At 35.8% G+C, this 23171-nt stretch overlaps 1 protein-coding gene across 11 annotated transcripts; it reads left to right on the plus strand.

Annotated features, from left to right (window-relative positions):
• The first annotated feature begins 1300 nt into the window (after positions 1-1300).
• Positions 1301-21712, plus strand: LOC141633313 (uncharacterized). 11 transcript variants are annotated; one of them, XR_012538086.1, is made up of 7 exons: positions 1310-2543; positions 2760-3914; positions 5827-7662; positions 9232-10339; positions 11003-11053; positions 19586-19658; positions 21467-21712. XR_012538086.1 is itself a non-coding variant. In XM_074445800.1 (3 exons), the coding sequence occupies exons 1-3, from the start codon at positions 2337-2339 to the stop codon at positions 7615-7617; spliced, it is 3153 nt and encodes a 1050-aa protein (XP_074301901.1). In that variant the 5' UTR covers positions 1310-2336; the 3' UTR covers positions 7618-7754. The 11 variants fall into 11 exon arrangements, 2 of the variants coding, with proteins under 2 accessions (XP_074301901.1, XP_074301902.1); XR_012538087.1 differs by lacking the exon at positions 19586-19658; XR_012538088.1 differs by lacking the exon at positions 9232-10339 and having other exon boundaries at positions 21467-21629.
• Positions 21713-23171: the final 1459 nt, after the last annotated feature.

The raw sequence follows: 23171 nt of genomic DNA on the forward strand, positions 1-23171 counted from the left end.
TTATAATCTTATTAATAAATTACAAAATTTAATTTTTGTAAACTTACAACTTTTATACAATATATAAAAATGTAATAGCGAGTGATTTTCTTATAATTTTACAATTGTTAGACAATTTATTATGAATATAAGAATAGTTCATAAAATTTTATCATTTTTTTATTTTTTTTAGGGATATTCTACATGGTACCCCTCAATTTTTCGACTTTCTACATGGTACCCCTACACTTTTTAAAACATACATGGTATCCCTAATTGCTGTTATTATCACTAAGTGTACTCCTAAATTTTATTTTCCATCAATTAAACTCAGTTTTATGCGTTAAGTGATTACTTGGACGCGTAACCAAGCTTGTCATTTATCATCCCATGACATAAGAACTCTATTAGGCTCAATATCTATCTTTGGACGTGATAATTTGGCAGGGGATTAATAAAATTTCCGTCAAAATTTTTTAGCCCATATGTATCAATAAATATTAGGATCGAGATGGATATTGAGTCTAATAGAGTCCTTATGTCATGAGATAATAAATTACAAGCTTGGTTACGCGTCCAAGTCATCACTTAACGCCTAAAACTGGGTTTAATTGACGGAAAATAAAGTTTAGGGGTATACTTAGTGATAATGACAACAATTAGGGATATCATGTATATTTTAAAAAGTGTAGGGGTACTATGTAGAAAGTCAAAAAATTGAGGGGTACTATAAAATTTATTATGAATATAAGAATAGTTCATAAAATTTTATCATATTTTTATTTTTTTATTATAGATGAATGTAAAATTATTATTTAGGTGGAAAATTAAAATTAATTTTATATAAATTAATAAATTTAAAATTAGCCATTTTTATGTGATATTAGTTGTATAATATAAATATAAAATGAATTTTTGTTGAGATTTAAGTGAAAATTAAAAATTAGGGTTGAATTTCACTTTTTGTTTTAGTTAAGGAGTTTGATTGTTACAATTGAATGTTAAATGACCTGATTCACTATTGAACAAAGTTAAAAAGGGCAAATTATTAGTTTTGCGCATATATAAGTGAAAGAATATTAACCTGTAAATCATCAAACCCGTACTCCGAGTTGGAGGAATTTTTTTTTATAATAATGCTTAAAAATAAAATATTTATCAATTCGGAATTAAATTTATTTGTCTACATAGGACGGAAAAATCACAAACCTAAACCACGGGTGGAAAATGGCGTGTTTAGGGCCAGTTTGAAATTGGGAAAACACGCCATTGTGAATGGCGGGTCTATTAAACACGCCATTAAAGGTGGCGGTGTGTCTTCAATTAGCGCAATAAAATCTGATGCAAACAAAGTCACCAACACATTTTCTTCAATTCATCAACATTATCATCAACAAGCTATTTTAATATCATCTTCAACCCTTCTATTATCATCGACATTTCACCTTGCTTCATCATATCTTCTTCAATTCATTTTCTACTCTAGATCCATCACATATTTACATAATCTTCATCATAACCTGGGCAAGAGGTGCGAGATGTATTATCGGAGGCGGCAGCGCTGACGAGAACGAAAACCTATCCAGCTAATGGAGGTGACATTGAGTCGTCAACGGTAATCGAACGATTGGGCGGGAGAGAAGAAGCTCCTTGGTTAAGTGAGGACCGTCTGTGATGGTGCGATGGAATGGCCAAGGCTATGGACCTATGGCGAGTCTAACTGTTGGTTGAGACCTGAGCCAACTTAATTGAAGTACTCATGACGATCTGAGACGAACGAAGTAATGGTGATCGGGGGAGTAATATGAGCTCGGTTGGTGTGGGTGTAAGGTAGGAGTGGTGGTCAAAGAATGATGATGGGGAATTGGGATAGTGCGTTTTTATTGGGAAGACATTTCAGAGGCGTTAAACTGATGAATGTAAAGAGTGAATACACGCCACTCTTAATGGCGTTTTTACTCCAATAGACACGCCGTTCACTATGGCGTGTTTAAGTTTAAAATTTTTTACACTAAATAAATACGCCATTATCAATGGCGTGTTTCTTCTGTGATTTAGGTTCGTAATTTTTCTGTCCTATGTGGATACCATTTTGACAATTAAATTTAATTCCGAATTAAGACGATAAATATTTTATTTTTAAGCATTATTTTAAAGAAAGATTGGAGTTGGAGACGGGGTTTGACATGTTGGGATCCTGGACACATGAATATAATAAAATTTGAGAGTTGATCCGAGTAGTTGTAGGCTTGTAGGTTGTAGCTTATAGGTGGTGATATCCAGTCTCGTCTCCACGGCATTGAGACAGTCCCATAAGGAGAAGAAGAAGAAGAAGTAATTCAGTAAGAGTTCCATGCATGGTGTGCCCCCATCAACAACATTCAACAATGCTCAACATGAATCACTCTCTAATTATGGATAAACTCAACAATACTCTTCTTGATTTACTTCATTCTAACCCTAATTACCCTTTCAGTCTTTCTCAATTTTCCATCCTTCAAAACGCTCTTCTTCGGAATTTATCTGACTCCGAAAAAACTCCCACTCATCTTCCTTATTCTGCGGTAATTACTCCCTTCGTTTTTTTTTTTTTTTGAATTAGTGTTATTGAATGTTTATTCTTTTGAGTTTTCCTGTTTTTTTGTTTTCTTATTTTCTCCCTCCGTCACAATCATTTGTTTACTTTTTTTTTTTATTAGGTAAACAAATGATTGAGACGGGGGAGTATTTACCTATTTGTTGGTATTAATGTATTATTGATGGGGATGTATTATGTGTAGATGATACAGGCATCAATTGTGAAATTGGATGAGGAATGTAGTTTGACTACTGAAAAGATGATTTCTGAGCACATACTTAAAAATTATCAGGGTTTGCCCTGGGCTCATACCACAATTTTGAAACATCATTTGGATAAGCTTTGCCAAGGCGGCGAGCTTATTTTTGATGATCATGATGATGATAAGACTTATAATGTTCCGGGCAAAAAAAGGCATATAAGTTTGAGGAGGAAACTCTTGAAACTAAAACTGTCTAGTAAAACCAAAGAGAATGAGGTTGTTGAGGAGGGAAATGTAGCGCCAGATGAAGTTACTGAGTTGAGTGATAGTCAGATTGGCATTCAGGAGGACGAGTCTAAAAAACTTGGGAGGAGGAAAAGGAGACGTAGGCATAGTTTTATATCTGATGAAGAAGAAGATGAGGATTTTGAGAAAATGATTGTTGATGGAGAAGGGAATAGGGACAACGAGAGTGGTAAAGAGATGGTCCTAGTCGAGACAGTAAATGAGATGTTACTGCTCAAAGGTGGAGATGTTAAATGCGAAAGCAACGAGTTAGAGCAGCTTCACCCTAGAAATCCTGAGGAGGATCATGGGATTGTAGATATCGTATGCTCCAAAGAAGTGAAAAATCAAGTGCACGAAGTGGATCGTGATCTTTCTCAAGTGATGAATTTGAGTGACAGCCGTGGGGGTGATATGATGTGTGTCTCTTCCGAGAGTGCCATTGAAGCTAACTTGGTGGGGGATCGTCATGATAATTATACGAGTGATTTAATACTTTCCCCTGTCGTAGTGAACCCCCTGGCTTCAGTATCGAATATTGAGAGTGATGTTATTGGGGGCATAATAGAAAAGTCTGATTTGAAGGAAGCAAAACCAAATCCTTCAGCTAGTGACCTCATGATTGTGCCTTACGTGGACAATTCAGTGAATCTTGCCACAGGAAAACTAACGATTTCTTTATTGAATAGCGAAAAACGCGTTATTGTCTGTGGTTTGTACAATGTAGAACTCGAGCAACCAAAAAAGAAAACTCAAGTGTATCGCACAAGGAAGAAGTCAAAACCTTCCCAGGAGAAAACTGAAAGCCTAGGACAAGAGCCAATGCCAGCTTCCTTCGATTTATCTTTGCAGAGAAGCAGCAGAACCAAGGTATCAATCCAGAAATTTTTAACATCCAGTTAGTCACTTATGTTACTGATTAATGTCAAGCAGAGCTGCATAGCCTGTACTGGTACTGGCGCACACTTTGGTGTAGTAGATAGGTATATTTCTGTTATTAGTGGTTTTGCTTTGCGGCTTCCTATTATTCTCAAATTCCATACATTGACATCTTAGGATGGTAACTATAAAAGTCCACAGCCTCAGCATAACTGCTTGTCGGTATAACAGCCACGATCTTGGTACCTGTATTTTGGGCAAATTAGACATAGAATTCTCAAAATGCTGCGAAATGATTTATAGAGAGATCTGGATGCAAGAGGTTGGGTGTTGTTGCTATAGGAGAAGAGAGGGAAAAGGCTTGGCTAGTTGATGAAATCATCAGTCGACATATCCAATTGAGCTGTTTTTTTAACCATTCATGGCAAGTAAAAAACCCTTATATAATATGGGATATACTATTCATTCAGATTGGTATCATCATAACTAAAAAAAAACAAAGATTGGTATCAACAATCCTAGACTCCCTGGTATGTAATTTGATTTAATGGTGATAGTTACCTCTAGTTAACTGTAATATTTTCCTGCTGCTACAGACTACAGTATCACGATTCACGATTACATCACCATCTCGCTGACTAACAAACTTAAGCGTACCTGAATATCCATAAAAAGGCATAGGAGACATTTTTTTATGACTTTCATTACAAACTGAGCAAGATTTTGGTAGAGGTATAGGATCTTTATTGCTTTCACTCAATTCTAATCACTTTTCTAATGTAATGAACTTGATAAGATTTGAACTTTGAAACGGTGCGATGGGTTGCAAAGCTTACTCATCAGAACTGTGCAAATAAATATTTGTGCTTGTAATATTTTGATGACCATGATGCATGACATAGCATTGGTGATTGGTCTGCTTGCGCTTGTTATTGTGCATTTATGCAAAATTCCTCTAAACTGAGTGTCTGAATAAGACCTTTAAGAAAGAAAAGTACTAATCTTTATAGGGGAATAGTCAAAGAGGAAAGATGAAGGTGACTACATTGTGGTGTTAATTCTGGAATATAGTGGATAGACGAAATATCAATTCTGATTCCACAGATCCGTCTATTAAAATTGCTGTAATCTGGATTATATTTTGTTCCAGTAGTGATAATGTTACTGACCTGTTAATGTCTGTCAGGATCTAAGTGTTAAAACCTATTGTAATGTTGGTAAAGGAATGCTATCCACTTTCTCTAAGATTCTCTTCAATCTTCTCTTCTCACATTGCAATAAAATGCTCCAAAGTCCAATGTATAATGTTCCCTTTTGTTTGACTTTTAGACAACAAAATTGAATGATATTTGATTGAGTTATTAGTGGAAGGTCTGAAAGAGAAAATAGATATCATTGCTCACTTCGGATAGTATTTTTGTCTCGACTTTGTTATTAATACATAATGCTTGATTGCTGTAAGCTGAATCATTCTTAGAGTACATGTCAGTAATACTGAATCGTGAATCATCCCTTGAGTACATGTTTTCAATAATACTGAATATAAGTTGTCGTCTTATTATGCTTTATTCATTCAGTCCTTACAAGTTTGCAATACCTCATTTTAGATATCCATGTAGCGGGAATCTTTTAGGCGTGGGGTCAGTATATTTTGAACCTATACTAGTTTCCGCTTGTCTAAGAAAAAGATTGGGATTGCATAAGATATTAAGAAAGTTTGTGGTATAAAATGCGTAAATTGCTTAACTTCCCACCCATCGTTCCTGGCCTCCCCTGCCCCTCAGATTAAATAATGAGCTACACTCTTGTAATTGTATCTAGAGATCTTAGAGCGTTACTCTTACAGCTGCTTTTTTTCCTCTTGTTTTGCTTGTATTTCACCCCCGCAATGCTCCATACTCAGGTTAAACGGAAATTGCATTCTCCCAAGTTAAAGGGACCAACTCTTCTTAAAGATGGTTCTGTTAAGCAGTTGGAAAAACCAATGAGTTCGCATCCTATCAGCCTTGAAAAGATTTTCATGGAGGATGAGGAACCCCTTTGTGAGGTATATGAGAAGTGTGGTAATCTGAAAAAGCATGACATGCAAAGAGCAAAAGCAGGTGCAGAATTTCCCAAAGAGCTACCGAGTTCAGAAAGTTTTGTGGAAGTGTCACCGACTGTGGAGAAAAACTTAGCCTCGTTAAAAAAAACAGAGAACCAATTATCTATGCAACTTAGGTCACAAGACCCATATTGTGATAATGTCGACGATACTATCAGGAAGTCATCATCAAGTTTCTTAGAGGAAAGTGGAACAAAGGATTCAGAAAGGACTGAGAATCAATGGCCCGTGATGACAAAGTCAAATGGGGTTGAATTATACAGTCAGCCTTTTGAACATCCAATCGACAATAAAACGGGAAGTCAACATGAAGGTGACCAACATCGGGAGCAGCAAAACAAAGATGATCAAGAGAGGCTTCCCGTGCTAATAGAAGGAACACCAGAAAAACCTTATTTGTCAGATTCACATAATCAGCTATTGGAACATACTTCTCATAAGCATTCACAGCGGCTAAATGAACAGCCGGAAAACAGTCAGCAGAAGAAACGTCGTGGAAGACCACCAAACTTAAACAAATCAACCACGAAAGAGGCATCTGATCCATCAAGTTCACTACAGAAAAACAAGTCATCGATGCAAGATGGTGGAGTGAGGACTCGGAAACGAAGAGCAACCAAGAAAGAGACAGTTATTCTGTTGGAACCACATCTGAACGAGCAAGAAAGGCTGTTTAAGCAAAACAAGCAGCTGGGAGAAGTTGGCCGACGGAGGCTTGGAAAATCAAAAGCAACCACTGAAAATGCAACTCTTACTCGAGGACGATCCAAGAAAACGGATAAATTAACTGAGGAACTTTTGGCATCTCCGTTAAATTTGGATTCTCAGCAAGAAGTTGAGCTGGGTGAATCAGGGAATCATCAGCAATCCCAGCACCAAAATAAAGAACTCGAAAGAGGAGTGGCTAAGATACAAAAACAAGGGGACAAAGTTGATGAAGCTCTCACTAGCTTATCTTACGAGGAGCAAGATGGGATGTGTGGACAAGCAAGTGACCATCATTCAGTGTCTCAAAACAGTCAGCCAAGGAACAATAGTTGGGCACAGTCTCCTGTGAAAGGAGCAAGCCGATTAACAGATAATCCAAAACACGGGGATGTTGTAGAAGCATCGCATGTTACTCCAGAAGCTTTATCGGCACAAGGTCAAGTTGATCTGAAGGATCAGACTCAAGCAAGACGGCGGAGCATTCGTAATCTCGAACCAGCAAAACCTTTGTTGGACTCCCAAAGTGAGAAACTACATGATCTAGAGCTGAGTGATCAAAAGACGTTTGCACGGTCCACTCCTGCTTTAATGCCCTCAGATAATCATTGTCTTGAGAAAGTTTCTGTGTATCTAGAAAATGAAGTTCATGGTAAATCTGTTGAAATAGAGCAAGAGAAGTGGCCACTTGATAATAAGACTCATACACCGCTCTCAAACAATTCAAATGACCGGGAACACCCAGATGAAAGTTATGATCATGATCAGGCACCGGAGAAAATGGAAGTTCAAGTGAAGGATCCTAAAGAATTGACAGCTAAAAGTGTTCCCATACATGTTCCGCTTGCCTCAAGAGATCAGTTGCGCTCACGGATAAAACACTAATCTCAAGATAGTGCTTGAAGTGGACTCAACCCCTGCACAACCTTGGTAATGCAACCTTAATTTCCCTTGGTTTTTGGATTTTTATTGTAGCTACTGCTTAAGATATTGAAGTGTGTTTGAACTCATATTTTCCCTCCCTTTCCGTTTCCTCCCCTTCCTCTATCCAAGTAAGCTACAAGTCTCTGGTCCCTGGGACTAAGTAATAAAGGTATAAAACCTTACCAATAGGGATAAGCACATTTTGAGAGAGTAATTTTAAAGCTAGACATTGCTTCAAGTGACACCGAAACACATCTCAAAAACCCATGTGCTCCTTTTCAAAAGAATTCAGCAATTCCATAACCAATATAGATCGTGGAGGCGAAAGTAAATCACCTTGATGGGATCCTCTAGAGCTAGCAAAGAAATTGGGAGGTTCCCCATCAACAAGCACCGTGAAACAAGGTGTAGAGAACCAGAAATGCAGCCACTTTCTGCCTTTGCCCACACAGCTCATCTTCTCAAGAGTGAACATTGTTAAAACGCCACAAAATTTGTTGAAAGCTTTCTCGATATTGATTTTGCCAAAAGACACCTGGATGGTGTTGGGCCTTTGGAAGGACTCGTTCCTTAGCTGGAAGAATTGCGCATCTAAAATTGACCAAGGCATCTGTGTATTGATAAGTAGCTACAAGCTTACTAAGCACTTGCCGCAACCCCAAGGCTATTACTTTTGCCAGAATTTAACTTGTGAGACTATTGACATTGCGATAACCTCAAAAGTCAAAAATCATGATGCCGCAATCGTTTGAGATAAGGTTTTATTAAAGCTGGATGAATCTCTGATGTGCTATTATATTGTCCCAATGACCGCCATTGTTGCTTTTACTGATAGATAGACTCTGTGCTACGAGTTCCTAGATTTTTATGGGTAGACATTGATGAGATTTAGCTGGAATGTGTTCCTGAGTCCCGAGCTGTAGTAGCACAAAGTGCGTGATCATGACGAAGTAGAATATCATAGTTACCGGATTCGCTATGAATTTGTGCTTACCGATTCGTGATTCGCCCTTACAGAACGTGTTTTATATGTATTATCCGTAAGGGATGGTATGAGAATATATGTATCACTAACTTACAATGTAACTAACTAAGTTGTTACAGTAGTTAATCTGTTAGAGTGGTTAATTATCCACGTCAGCAGGGGTTGTTAGAGCTATACATTAGCCTATATATATATGAACACTCCATCTAATGTATGATCACAAGTTTTACATGAATAACAAATGATCAATTACTTATCTCTCTAATCTTTCTTCTTTTTCTTCTCTTCATGTTTTTCTCTCTACAATCTTCATCATTACTGAAGATTTCACATGGTATCATCCGCCATTGTTGAACGATCCTTATAAATCACAAAAGCTTCCTCATTAATCTTCATCTTTTACACAAATTTCCTTCTTTTTCATTTCTTTTCATCAAATTCTTCAAATTTTCTCATCAAAACATGCCCGAGATTACTGAAACACCTTCTATTGTCCTTTGGATGATCCACTTTTCTTGTCGCCAAATGATCAGCCTAATCTTCAACTTACTGCTTATCTCTTTTATGGTACTAATTTCCATCAATGGCAGAGGGATGTGATTCAAGCGTTGGTCTCAAAGAACAAGGTGGGGTTCATAACTGGAAATTGCAATGTTCTTGATCCATCTGACAAGAAGTTTAACCAGTGGGTCGGATGTGATCTCTTGGTTCTTTGATGGATTCTTAATTCTGTTTCTAAGAATCTCAGAGATAATTTGCTGATTCTTCCAAAGCTTTATGGGTTGAAATTGTTGAACGTTTTGGTCAGCTTATTCTTGAGCTCTATGATCTGAAGAAGACTCTTAGCAATTTGGTTCAAGAAAATATTTCTTTGCTTGAGTACTACAGCAAGATCAAAGATCTCTCTGTAAGGGCATTGATAACATGGATCCCATGCCTAATTGCACTTGTGGGATTATGTCTAAGTGCACCTGCAATATCATGAAATGGCTTCTTGATCGAGAAACTCAAGCAAAGCTGATTCAACTGTTGATGGGCTTGATGGGCTTGAACTCTAGTTATGAACAGGTTCAGACCACATTGCTGTCCATGGAGCCATTGCCTCCTATCAATCGTGCTTTGGGTATGTTGCAGAAGATAGAGAAGCAGAAGATTATCAATGACAATGCCTCTGAATCTATGGTTGAACGAACACCATATAATGTCAAAAAAAGGTTTTTTGATAATTCTAATGCTGATGAGTCCCTGCAGAAGAAGTTCAAAGATACATCATCTGAGTATTGCACACATTGTGAGAAAAAGGGTCATGATATTGCTGATTGCTATAGACTCAAGACTTGCACTTTTTGCAACATTAAAGGTCATATTCAGGAGCGTTTTTACAAGTTCAAGGCTTTCAATGCTAGAAAGAACAAGGGAAAAGGAAAGGTGACTGGTCTTCCCAGAACTGCTAACAATGCATACACATCCTGTGCTGATCAAGATGATGAATATATTGATGCTACACCTCTTGATGATCATTCTGCTCTGGTTCCTCATGCTACTGGAAAGTCTAATGCTGATCAAGATCATCCAGAATTGGTACAGAACATTGTGGATTCAGTCATGGCAAAGGTTCTCAAGGCAATTTCTGATAAGTCAATTCTGATAAGTCAGTAGTTGAAGTTACTCCTCTGCAGTCTTTTGTTCATTTTGCAGGTATGGCTTCTACTAAATCTATTCAGGTTAATTCAGATTGGATAATTGATACATGAGCGTCAGATCATATGGTTTCTAATATTTGTTTACTATCTGATGTAAATAATTTGTTTAAGCATGTTCATGTGTCTTTACCTGATGGTTATGTTAAGGTAGTTAACAAAGCAGGTAGAGTCAGATTGACATCCAAAATTACTTTGAGTAATGTTTTGTTCATTCCAGATTTTAGGCAAAATTTGCTTTCGGTTGGTAAATCATCAATATTCTATATTATTAAAGGAAGCATTTTTCGAGCGATTACAGAGAGTCCAATTATTCTGAAACACTTACATCAGTTTGACTATGATATGGAAAGTACTTAGAGACCCACCATTTAAGTCAAAAACTACTTATCATGATGAGATAAAATTTGATTTTTAGTTACTATAAAAGTACGCAATGACAAGTAATTAATCAAGATGGGATTTTATTCTCATATGCATATTTTTCATATGCATATTTTAGATCTTCTATATATGTTTTTGTTTTATATTGTTTATTTGGAGTCTATTCTATTTATTTAATTTTGTGACATGCATAGTTTATTTAGCAATCTAATATACGAAGTTATGATTACTCTTCATTGGCTATTAATCTCAAACAAGTTTGTATGTTTGATTACAGGAGGATTTGAGTTGATGCCTACATGCATGCTACAACGATAAAACCATTAAGGTTGGTTTTCTTATTTATGAATATTAACACTTTTTCAATTTGCTAATAATATATCCTAATATATTATGATATACAGTATACTAGTTTTAGTCCCGTGCAAAAAATGCACGGTTATACTATCAAAATTTTAGACAGACGGATATAATTATAGAGAGTTGAATAGAGAGTCGTATTTTTAATGACTTGATAAATGAATTAATTTCTATGTTATTATGATAATCTAAACCCATGTTAATTTGTACAGTATGATGTTTAAAACATTAGCTGTAACTAAAAGTATACAAAAAATGATTACATTCTCTGTCAAGTCATATATAACATTTTAAATTTGAAATATTAATTAGGTACATAAGATATTAATTAAGATATTGTACATATGCTGAACCCGCGACATTTCATATAACCTACACTAGTTTTAGCCCGTGCAAAATTGCACGGATTGCTTTTAAAGCATTCATTATCATTGAAAATGTATGGAAAAAATGAATAATTAACTTTTGGAATTTGAATGCATTTTTATATTTATAAGGACACCAATCAATCAGTATAAGTTATGCACATTATTATAATATAAAAATCTCAATCCAGCCAACAAAAAAGTCACCATGTATAATGAGAACTAATCCAATGAGATTACAAATTTTACGGCTTCTCACTACGTGAAATAGTTAATATATCTGAATAATTTTGACATTACAAAAACATGGGAATAGACAATGGGCTTACAAACTTAGAGTAACTTGGTTAGTTGCACCAAATTGCATTGTTAGACTATTAGTTCAGTATACCACATAATAGTCGTCAGGTAGACTCATGGAATACTATTCATCAAGAATACCGCATAATAGTCGTCGATTTCAACTTTTACTTTTAGACGGATTTGAAAAACTTAACGGGCCTGATAAGGCTGATCCGAGACTCGGAAATGACACAAAAGGTGTAACTATAACGTGACATGATATGACCCCACCCGAAAATGACTCGACTTGAAGTGGTACGAATTGACTCTAATATATCAAAATGACGCCAAATGTTATTTAAGGCAAAATCTTGACCCAAAATAACGTAACTTGAAAATTACTCGTCTTATTGATCCAAAATGACCCGACTCAACTGACCTGACTCAACCGACCGAGTCAAATATCATATATCATATGAGACGGTTACATTAATAGCTAATGTTAAGTTTACAATATAATTTATGAGTGTCATTCGTATGGGCCAAACAAACAGGTATACTCAGAATATGGGCGAACAATTAAATATATTAGAATGAGACCCACACAAGGTAAATAAACCCTAGCCACAAACTCGCATCATATATATAACACTCCCTCCTCCTCACACCTTAACACTCACTCAGTCAATTCGTCATTCCGTCTCACTCATTGCAAACCCTCATCGTCTTTACAAACTCTCATCCTCTCGCTCTCAATCTCCACCTACCTCATCCTCTCGTTTATCGAATACATGCATGTTGATCCATTTTCACATAAAAAAAGGCAAATTTAACAAAAATAATCCAACCTTTGTTAAGTCTTCTAAAAATAACCCAACCTTTTAACTTAAACAATAATAATCCAAGCTTTACATTTTCGTTACTAAAGTATCCCATTATTTAATTAAATTACATTTTTAGCAAATCAATAAATGTTATTTTGTAAAATACTTTAATAAATCTGATATTTTACAACAAAAAAAACAAACAAAATCAAAATTTTTATATTTTTTGATATTTTCTGAAGGAAAAGAAAAAAGGTTTTCTCTTTAAAGCTTTTTTCTAGAGATTCTCTTACTTCCACAAATTCTCTCTGGAGTTCATTTTGGTAATGTAATCTTTATATGGTCCGTCGAGTGGATGAATGTTCATTACTTGCCGGCTTTTTCATCAATTGAGTTAGTTAAAAATTATGAGTGTCAAGTTATGGTGAGTTTTACTTTTACTTTTTTCTTTTACAGAAATAAAAAAAAAATTACTCTTAATTAAACTTTTTTTTACTTAACATCAGATTTTAAGGATTGATAAAGTTTTTTTTTCTTTTTACAAAATATCATTATTTAACAAAAATCCAATTTAGTTGAGTAATGGGATATTTTTGTGACGAAAATATAAAGGTTGGATTATTATTGTTTAAGCTGAAAGGTTGGGTTATTTTTAGAAGACGTGACAAAGGTTGGGTTATTTTCGTTAAATTTGCCTAAAAAAATCATCTTATTTCAAATACTAAAGTAATAATAAAATAAACGAAGATGAAGAAATGAGATATGCAAGAAAATAGAGATGAAGACGACAGTACAATCATATATTCACCCTATTTTTATTAGCATGCAAAGTGATTTTGTCGGATTTTCTTGCTATTTTTAAAATTTTGATGGTGATTGTTACATTAAAATAATCAAATTTAAGTAATTATTGTTGATTATTTATATCTTCAGTTTTCATTTTCATATCATTTTAATATAACAATTTACTTCAATATATCATATCATTTTTGAGTTTTTAAATAATTTATTTAAATATATTTCGTATAATTTTCGTTTATACGTTTTTATCCCGACATAACATCATTAAAATAACGTCCTATTTTCGTCGTATAAATAGGTTCCTATCATCAATAATAGTCAGATGTGTCTCTTACATGTGTTAAAAAAATTTGGTATAATTTTTGTTATTAATTATACAGCTTATTCTATGAATAAATACTTGGGTATATGATTTAACATTTTTGTACTGTTTTTAACAAATTAAAAATTTACAATTATGAATTTTTAAAATTTTATGTGGCAAATCTATCCAGAATAATATTGATTGAGAAAGTTTTCTAATTGTTTATTTAATCTGGGTTTTTTTATTAGAAAAACAAAGATGTAGGAATTTCTAGAAAATTTATTAATTAAGTAAAATAATTTGAAAGATTGTGGTTTTATTTACGTATATAAATAGTACGTACAAACTATCGTTACTTTTTTAATATTTACGTACAGTTTACGTACAAAACATAAATATCGACGGTTATTCGTTAATTAATTTCTTAATTTTTCCGTGGGTCCTGCATTTAAAGGAAAAAGTTGGATGTGAATGACGTGGACGCATAGAATTGCACTAAATGTTTCTGTATTTATAAAGATAAGATTTTAATATAATAAAGTGTAGATTAGCATTTCATTTTTTTTAGCCTCTATGTACGTTTTTTAGTCTTTATTTAAGCTTCTTTTACGCTTTATATTTTCCCTTAAAAGATACTTTAATCTATCAACAAAGAAAAAATTGTATTGAGAGAAAATTAAATAAATCAAATGCAAGTTTGTGGTAGGACCCACCTATAGAACATGCAATTCTTTACCTTAATTTTAAGGAACCAATGAAAAGGCTAGAAATAACCTAGCTTTTATACTAGGTAGATAAGTTGCTAAAGAAAGATGATATTGGCGAGAGCACTTTCAGCATCGAACTTTTGTTGTGAAAAATTTATTTACTTTTATGTATCATGCATAAAAGACTCCTAATTTATCATGAACAATTTAATATGAACATTGGTTCAAGGGTCATGATGAGAAGGAGCACATCCACAACCAAGAATGAAGTTATCATTGCAAAATAGAATACATACCCAACATAGTTGACAAGGACTTATAAATTATCTTAGTTGTAAATTTGTATATAAATCGTGTTTACTTTGTTTCAGATTGTAGCTTTTAAAGTTAATCTTATGCTTTTGGTCATTCCCGAATTATTATAAGCTACAGCTTAATGAATTTGATTGGACTAACGGTATACATATTATATTAGTATGGAATAGAATATTATATGTGATCATAATATCATAGTGATAAAGTGGGAATAAGATGAGAAATTGAGAATGTAGATAAAATTTTGTTTTATAGGAATATTAGATCTAGAAAATAGTCAAGTCAAGACAAAAACTGTATACGGGTTGATTATTGAAAATAATGGGACAACTTGAGAACCGGTATCATAATAATAACATGCCTTTATAGCCTAGGTTTAATGAAGTGAAAACTGACCCAACTGTATATAATCACGAGAGGGCTTAGGGCTTATATCATCATTAGACAAAGATTTTACAATATTAAAGTGTCAAATTGTTATTTAAAAAAACATATTATTTCGTTATCCCGTTATCGCAACAATGTTAAAATTTAAAATTAATGGTTAATAGTGACTGTCTTTTACTCACAATCAAATTGGCGCAATAAATTTGTGATAACGAAAGAATGTCATAATGTCGTACAACTTTCTAACAACTACTTATTTTTCACATATGTTTTAAATAATAAGATTGATAATTAAAAGTTTGATGATTTTAGAATTACTACTACATTTAAAATCCTAATGATCCTAATACTCCTAGGCACAAGTTTTAGACATCTTCTACCTCTATGATACTATTGCTATACGGGTTCTACTGGTGTTATGCTGCTGCTCGGCTGTTGCTATGTCATTGCTAATTATTTGTGTATTTGTTTATAAAATCAAAACTAATTAACGCATAACTTCAAGAGTTCAGGGTATTGTGTTTATTTAGGGTTATTTGCATGTAAAGTTTTACTCAAGAGGCCGAGTGTGAACCCTCGCAATAAAGCTAAGACAAAACAATAAGAAAATGCGGAAGTTTAGAAAATTTTTGAAACTTTTAAGGGGGTATTTGGTTGGAGCTTTTGGAATGGATTGGAATGGATTCGGGCCATTCCAATGTTTGGTTGGAGCATTTTGGAATGGAGTTAGATACCTGATGGATTCTAACTCCATTCCAACCCCTTGGAATCCCATACTCATCCCTCTCCCCAAGTTTCCAACTCCATTCCACCCAACGCATTATTATTCCCATACCCGAATTGAACCAAACAAGTTTAAACATGTATGGGGTTCTAACTCCATATCTCCTTGGAGTTAGAATCCATTCCATTCCATACCGAATGTTTGAACCAAACGTCCCCTAAAAGTTTAAAGCGCGGATTCATTAAAACTTAAAACATAAATGAAGTATGCGGAAATAAAGTTAAGATTATACAAACGTGATAGTCAAAGGTGATGGAAAATATATCCCTCGAATGACAAAATGATAAAAGGTGAGTCTAAACAATCCTAATAACTAGTCCAAGGTGCTCGCTAGCTCACACGTCTAAACCCCACAAATGCATCTTCACAAACCTGTCATTCATGTAAATATGAAAGCCACAATCAGTGGGGAGTAATTCAAGGTTCTCCCAGCCACAAATTGTCAAAATGAACATAACAAAGAACTCAATTAAGTAATCATGTAAGACACTTACAAAAGACATAAACATCAAGTTTATATTTAAACATGGCAATTAAATGAGATGGAACAAGATAGATCAATATTAGCATAATCAAGACTCGACTATTCATGTGAGATAATTAAGTGATATGAAAGGCAAGAATACGGTCATTTAGACAAAAGCACGCATTTCAAGGAAATATAACATGGGTGTGAGATTAGAAATCGAATCATGTGAAATAGATAAATAAGGGATCAATCGATACAAAATATACGAATGGAAATCATAGCCATTACTTTGAAAACCTCTTAACAAACATTGCACGGGACGTGGCTACTAATGTCACATTCATACTTATGGCTTGCATCTCACCATAAGAACGGATGGGAACATCAATCCCGGCGATCATATCGCAACTAGAAGGCTTGTATCTCACCTAGTATCCGATAGGACCAAGACTCTCACAATCAACCATATAAGACGTAAACTCTCGTGTAGAAAGACATGCAAATGACCATAACCAAGCAAGACATTTACTACTCTTAGACTATAATTTTCCTCGGGTAGGACTACGATAATAATACGGTCCTAGTCTAAACCTGGTCAGACTCTCGGAATGTACATTTCCGATTCGACATGCGGCAGAATCAGCCCGCATCCAAGACTCGATGACAAAATGAAAATCGAGTACCCCAATCGCCAGATCAGCACGAAAGTGGCGGAAAGACTAAGATAAAACTCACCTGCCAGATCAGCACAAGTGGCCAAACCCGTACTTGCCAGAATCAGCACAAGCAGGGCGTAAATGTAAGTCAAGCAAGAAGGCATAACATTATGACATTTTTCACAAGAATACGACTCTTCACAAGTAATTATTTATAATGATTCTTCCATACTTGTAACATATAAATAAATATTTCATTTCATAATTAAACATGCCGGTTAAATAAAATATAACAAGCGGTAATGAATAATGTACGTTATGTGAAATTTACGGAATAAAATGTGACCAAGCCCAAGTAACTCATTTATGAGCCCAATAAACAAACTATAAGAAGCACAATAATTGAATCACATTAAGCCCAACAAACAAGACATGTGAAACCCAACATATTACTCATGTAAAATCAAACCATTAAATCACGTGAAGCCCAACAATTTGATCATGTAAAACCCAACCATTTGATCATGAAAAACTCAATAGCTTGATCATGTAAGGCCCAATGATTTAGTAACTATAAATCACCAAAAATAAGGGAGAAGGGAAATAAGGGGTGTGAACCCGCCCCTTTACCTGTGACCAAGCCACAATCACCAGGCCATGACTGCACCACCAACTCACGGCCGACCCTCGGCCAGCCACCGCCCATGGCCAGCTACACCGTGACCAACACCACCGAAGACGGGCTAATATACTACAATAATAACTCATCCAAAACAACCAAAACAAGTAAACCATGAGACGGAATTATGAGCATGCTTAAGACGGATCTTTACACAAATTTTACTATACATATCAACCATCCTTTCCACCCAAAACCAGCCCGAATCACCTGCAAAAAAACTCAACCACACGTTCGTCCACGGTTGCCAAACAACCGTGAACAGTGACCTGAAAACCGCAACAAATGGGTTCAAGGCAAAGCATTTTAAAGCGAGAATTTCGAGTATACATAAGACAACATTAATGTGAGGAAAACAAGCAAGAAAACAAATCCGAGGGTCTGTTTTATCCGTCCCAAAACAGAGACCAAGGCAACCCAGCCACGGTACAAAACAGAATCCTAGCAGACCGTAAAACTCAGTTTCAGACGGAAATTAAAAGGGGGAAGTTGAGACGGAACAAGCATGACAAGAACGAGACTAGTCACTACAATATTCAGCCTAATAATGCTCAAGAAAAACAGAAAGAGTAGCCATAGCAGCCCGCAAAAAGGAGTACAACAGACATTCGAACAAACAATGGCCGAATCCTCTTAAGGAAATTAAGCTATGAAAACAGCCAAACAAACATGTAAAATGCCTACTAAACTCACATAATCAACCATACACATGAGAAAGGCATAAAGGTTTAGACTTTACGACGAAAACGAGTGAAAAACCGAGTAAAAGGCGAAATATCGACACTTTGTCGAGTAACCTATCACCGTTACCTCGAAAGCTCTCTAATCTTCAAATAAACGGTCCACAAAGCTCGAGTCTTCCTCCGGGTCTTCAAATCCTTCACCTAGCAACCATAATACACGAAATTGGCTACCATAAACGCAACACCTTTAAGACGGGTCAAGATGAAAACTCAACAAAAACGGAACTTTCTTACCTAGAAAGTTGAAGGACGGAAAGAGGAAGAGAATGGCGCAAAAATCAAAGGAAACGGTTGGGAAACGGGGACGGAATCTAGGTTTGAATGTGGCGTAAGAATGGAGTTTATGGTTCTGTTTGTTTTTTGTTGTTTGTTGCAGGATATTTTCGAAAAACAAGGTGAGTTGAATTAGTCTGATTTCTTTTGTGTGAGGGTGAGAGAGCAGTAAGAGGATTATACATCTGATGTACTACCTCCAATTCTATAGTTTCTGAGCATTATAATAAAGTTTTTGAGTTTTGTTTTAAAGTTTCTGAGTTTTACTATGAAGTTTCTGAGTTTATTCACTTAAACATTAATGTAACACCCGCGAATTTTCCATTTTGGCAATTATAATTTAATTAGCCGTTCTATTATCTCATTTATATTTTAAATTATTTAATTTAATTAATTTCATTACTAAACATGATTTTTATAAATATTATATTTTTAAAGCTTAAGTTATATAAAATAAATATTTTGGTCGGATAATAATGATAATAATAATAATATTTTCCGTCTGGAGTTGTAGTGTGGGCTCGAGACGTAAATTCTAGTGTATATCGACTCAATTTTGCTTGTTGGGCCTAGTATGACCAATGGACTCACCTTCTACTCCTTCCTCCTCATAAAAAAAAAAGAGGGAAACCCTAACTACACCTCCCTCCTCAATTTTTCAGCATTCATCCTTAACAACAAACACCATTTTTACACTTTCCTCTTACAAATCTTCAAAACACCATAACTTGCTCAATTATTGTCCGAATCAAGTGTTTTTTGCGTCTATCTCTCCCTCTCATCACCCTCCATCTTTCTAGGTAAGAAAGGAACCGACTTTCATCCATTCATGGGGCTGTCGACCCATATTACACACGGTACCCTTTTCTAGTTTCGATTCTTAGTCTTAATTTGTGTTTTCTTATGTTTAGGAGAAGGTTTAGTTGACCCGGAAGTGGATCCTTGAAAGGTAGACGAGTGTTTTGTGGATTTAAGTGCAAAAAGGTAACAGTGATGGGTTACTTGACATTATGTCAATTTGGGTGTTATATATGTTATAGTTTGTTCACATGTGTGTTAAAGTTAGATTCTTTATATGTTTTTACTTGTTTGTTGTTGATTGAGTTTTGTGTGGAATCTCTCTTGGTGGTTTGAAGAAGTTTCTAGTCTTTTGTATACATGGATGAATTAGTAAAGAATCCGTCTTATTCATGCTTAATAATTGTGTTTAATTATGTCATGAAGTTGTTAGTTTGGAATTGTTTGAATTTGAATCGAACCTTGTGTTTTAATCTCTCTTTTATGCTTTGATTTCACCCTTAATACTTGTATAAAGTTACTTGGGTAATATATGATGCAATTGGGATGGTAATGGCATGATAAAAAAATGATTTGGGGATGAAGATGAATTGTTGTGTCGTGCAAATCAGTGAATTTGCGCAGGCTGCGCCATAGCCTGTACCAGTTTTGGTAAAATGGCCATAACTTCTTCGTTACTTGTTTGTTTGAGGATTTTGACCTACCGTTAGAACCGTAAGAGTAAGATATCACCTCCAACGGGTTTCACTTCATTATCATGTATAGAACTCAAGTTATGACCGTTTGAAGTTGACCCTTGTTGTAGTCGAGTACTAAACTTGTTGTTATAGATTGGGTTTTGAGTTTCTTGTTGGGTATGCATCTTAACCTTGGTTCTAATGCTTGTGTATGGTGTTTTGAGACTCTTTTATCATGGGAGTACTTGATATTTGTTATACTCTCGTGCTTATGCATGCTTCACATGAATTGTTTACGTTGTGTTTATATAATCATTTTTACTCGTATTAGTGACCTCGTGTCATATGACATTCTATCGTGTTTATATTCACATGATCGTTCTTATTCTTTTTGTGACCCAAGTGTGACGTTTTACATTGTGTGACTACTCGACATTCCTTATTTATTTTGCCCTCGGACCTTGGGTCACGATTAGGTGCCATCGTTTCCGAGTTGGGCTATCTTCCTTCCGCCTCTTCGGACCTTGGGGTACGGCTAGGTACCATTGTTCCGATTTGGGGTTACTCGACCTTGGGGCACGGCTATATGTCATGGATCGAGTCTTGGATGCGGATAGGTCACCGCATGTCGAATCGGGTGACGTCCATCCCGAGAGTCTGACTAGATTTAGACTAGGACCGTATTATGATCGTCGTCCTACCAGGAGGTTGGAGTCTAGAGGTTTGTCTTGTTTTGAGTCAATCCTTTGTAAATGTCTTGCTTGTTACGGTCATTGGCGTGTTCTTATATACGGTGCACGTCTTCTATGATTGTTTGTGAGAGTCTTGGTCCTATCGGATACTAGTGGTGAGATGCAAGCCCCTAGTTGCGATATGATCGCCGGGATTGATGTTCCCATCCGTTCTTATGGTGAGATGCAAGCCATAAGTATGAATGTGACATTAGTAGCCACGTCCCGTGCTATGGTTGTTAAGAGGTTTTCAAGTAATGGCTATTGGTTTCCATCCATGTATTTTCTATTCAATTGATCTGTTGTTTACCTTCTTCATATGATTCGATGCCTAATCTCATATCCATGTTTGGTTACCTTGAATGCATGTTTAATATAATGTACCATGCATAACTCATTATGAACGCACTATGTCTATCTCATTATGATTATCGTTTATATCCCCTTGTTCATTATTATTCAAGTATGATGTATGATCAATATGTTTAAATAAGTTCTTGCTTACGTGTATTTTGACATATTGTGGCTGGGAGAACCTTGAGTTACTCCCCACTGACTGTGGCGTTCATGTTTACATGAATGACAGGTTTGTGATGCAGATTATGGGGAAGACGTGTGAGCTAGCGAGAACGTTGACCCTTGGACTTTAGTTATTGTTTTCTTAGACTCACCTATCTTTAGACTTGTGCCTATTCGTGGGATATCTTTTCCCCAACGCACTTTGTTTTTAATTGTAAAACTTATTCATCTTACTTTTCATTTTCATTTGATCACTTATGGTGGATTTCACACTTTAAACTCTAAAGGTTTTAAAAATCCCGTATTTTCCGCATAGATTTAATAGTTCTTTTGATGCCTCATCGAGGGGTGTCACAGTTGGTATCAGAGCATATGTTGCTCCCGACGCACACACGTGTACCTCGAATTTAACCTTGAACTTCACCTTGAATAATGAATGAGAGATGGGTATAATTAAGGACCTAAGTTGGTAGTCTCTTTGTGCATGCTATTTGTTAGGTGCTAACATGATTGATTTTTTTTGGAGTCTTGAGAAGATGGTACGACCAACCAAGGTGGAGAATACTATCATGGAAGCCCTTACTCTAATTCTTCGGAATCAACGGAATGCCGATACTCAAGTTAATCCTCGCCCTAACCGCCGTGGCAAGAGGCCATTTGTGTCCTCATCTTCGTCATCTTCTAGCAAGAAGAGGTGGGTGTCGAGAGTCCAAGGACAAAGAGTACAAGACCATGGAGGACTAGAGCCAAGAGTGCAAGAGCCGAAAGGACAGGTCCCTACATCTACTAATAGGCTTAAGAAGAACCGCAGTGCTTCAAAGTGGGCAAGCTTATCACCCCGGGATTGGATGCTATGATGTGCCCTTGAAGTGTTACCATTGCAAGAAGCCCGGACATCTCATGAATGATTGCCCCGAGAAGAAGATTACTCCTCCTCTCCCTCATGCTCCGGAAGCCGAGCCAAGAAGAGTCATTCTTGTCGAGAATCAAGTCGGAACCACCGTTCCTCCCGACATCGCTATGGGTGTGTTTTCTATCCTTGATCCACCTTTCCTTACTTTTATCCTGTGATGCTCATCCTTCCTTTCTAAACTCTCTTTTGCTCTACCTTGGAAGCTAGTTTGGTACCCACCCGACCTATCATTCGTTTTTGTTTCTCCTTACATAACATCTTGCATATGGATCTCTTTCTCTTGAAGGATTTCTTTACCGTCTCGAAGATACCCTCTTCTCTTTGAGTGCTTTGTCATATTCCCTTGTCTTGCGCTTCTATACCTTTCCCAACTCTTATCACATATCTTGGGGGTTGTCTTTGTACCTTTTCTCCTTATAATGCCCCTCATGTACACCTTCATCTTTGCCTTATGGAATGTTAACTTTGGTCGGAAAATTTGACTTTTGTGGAGTTTGTTTGTGTTTGACCCTAGACCCTAGTTTTGAGAGGTTGTGATGTTAGAAAGGCTTAGGTAGTGTGATGAGACATGCTTAGTGATTCTTATACCTAGTTCCTTGATAAAGTAAGTATATTTGATTGGTGGAATTCCTTGTGTAAGTGTGAGTTGTATATGTTACTTAAGTCATAGAACTTGGCTTTGTTGTTTATGTTTGGGATTTGAAAGCTTAGTAGGCTGAGCGTTGTTACCTTAAGAGTAATCATGGAGTAAGGCTCATGATATGAGCTTGGAAGAAAACCCATTTTTAGATGTTAATGATCCCGTATAGATTGGGGATGTGATTTGATATTAGTTGTCCCTTGAGAATTTTGTGGAGGA

The sequence above is a fragment of the Silene latifolia genome, chromosome Y (assembly GCF_048544455.1).
Source record: "Silene latifolia isolate original U9 population chromosome Y, ASM4854445v1, whole genome shotgun sequence".
NCBI lineage: Eukaryota > Viridiplantae > Streptophyta > Magnoliopsida > Caryophyllales > Caryophyllaceae > Silene > Silene latifolia.

Bases quoted from the DNA above. Each gene is read 5' to 3' on its own strand.
- LOC141633313 (XM_074445800.1), top strand. From the start codon at position 2,337: ATGGTGTGCCCCCATCAACAACATTCAACAATGCTCAACATGAATCAC. The intron at 2,544-2,759 runs GTAATTACTCCC...TATTATGTGTAG, and splicing joins CTCATCTTCCTTATTCTGCG to ATGATACAGGCATCAATTGT. The intron at 3,915-5,826 runs GTATCAATCCAG...CTCCATACTCAG, and splicing joins AGAGAAGCAGCAGAACCAAG to GTTAAACGGAAATTGCATTC.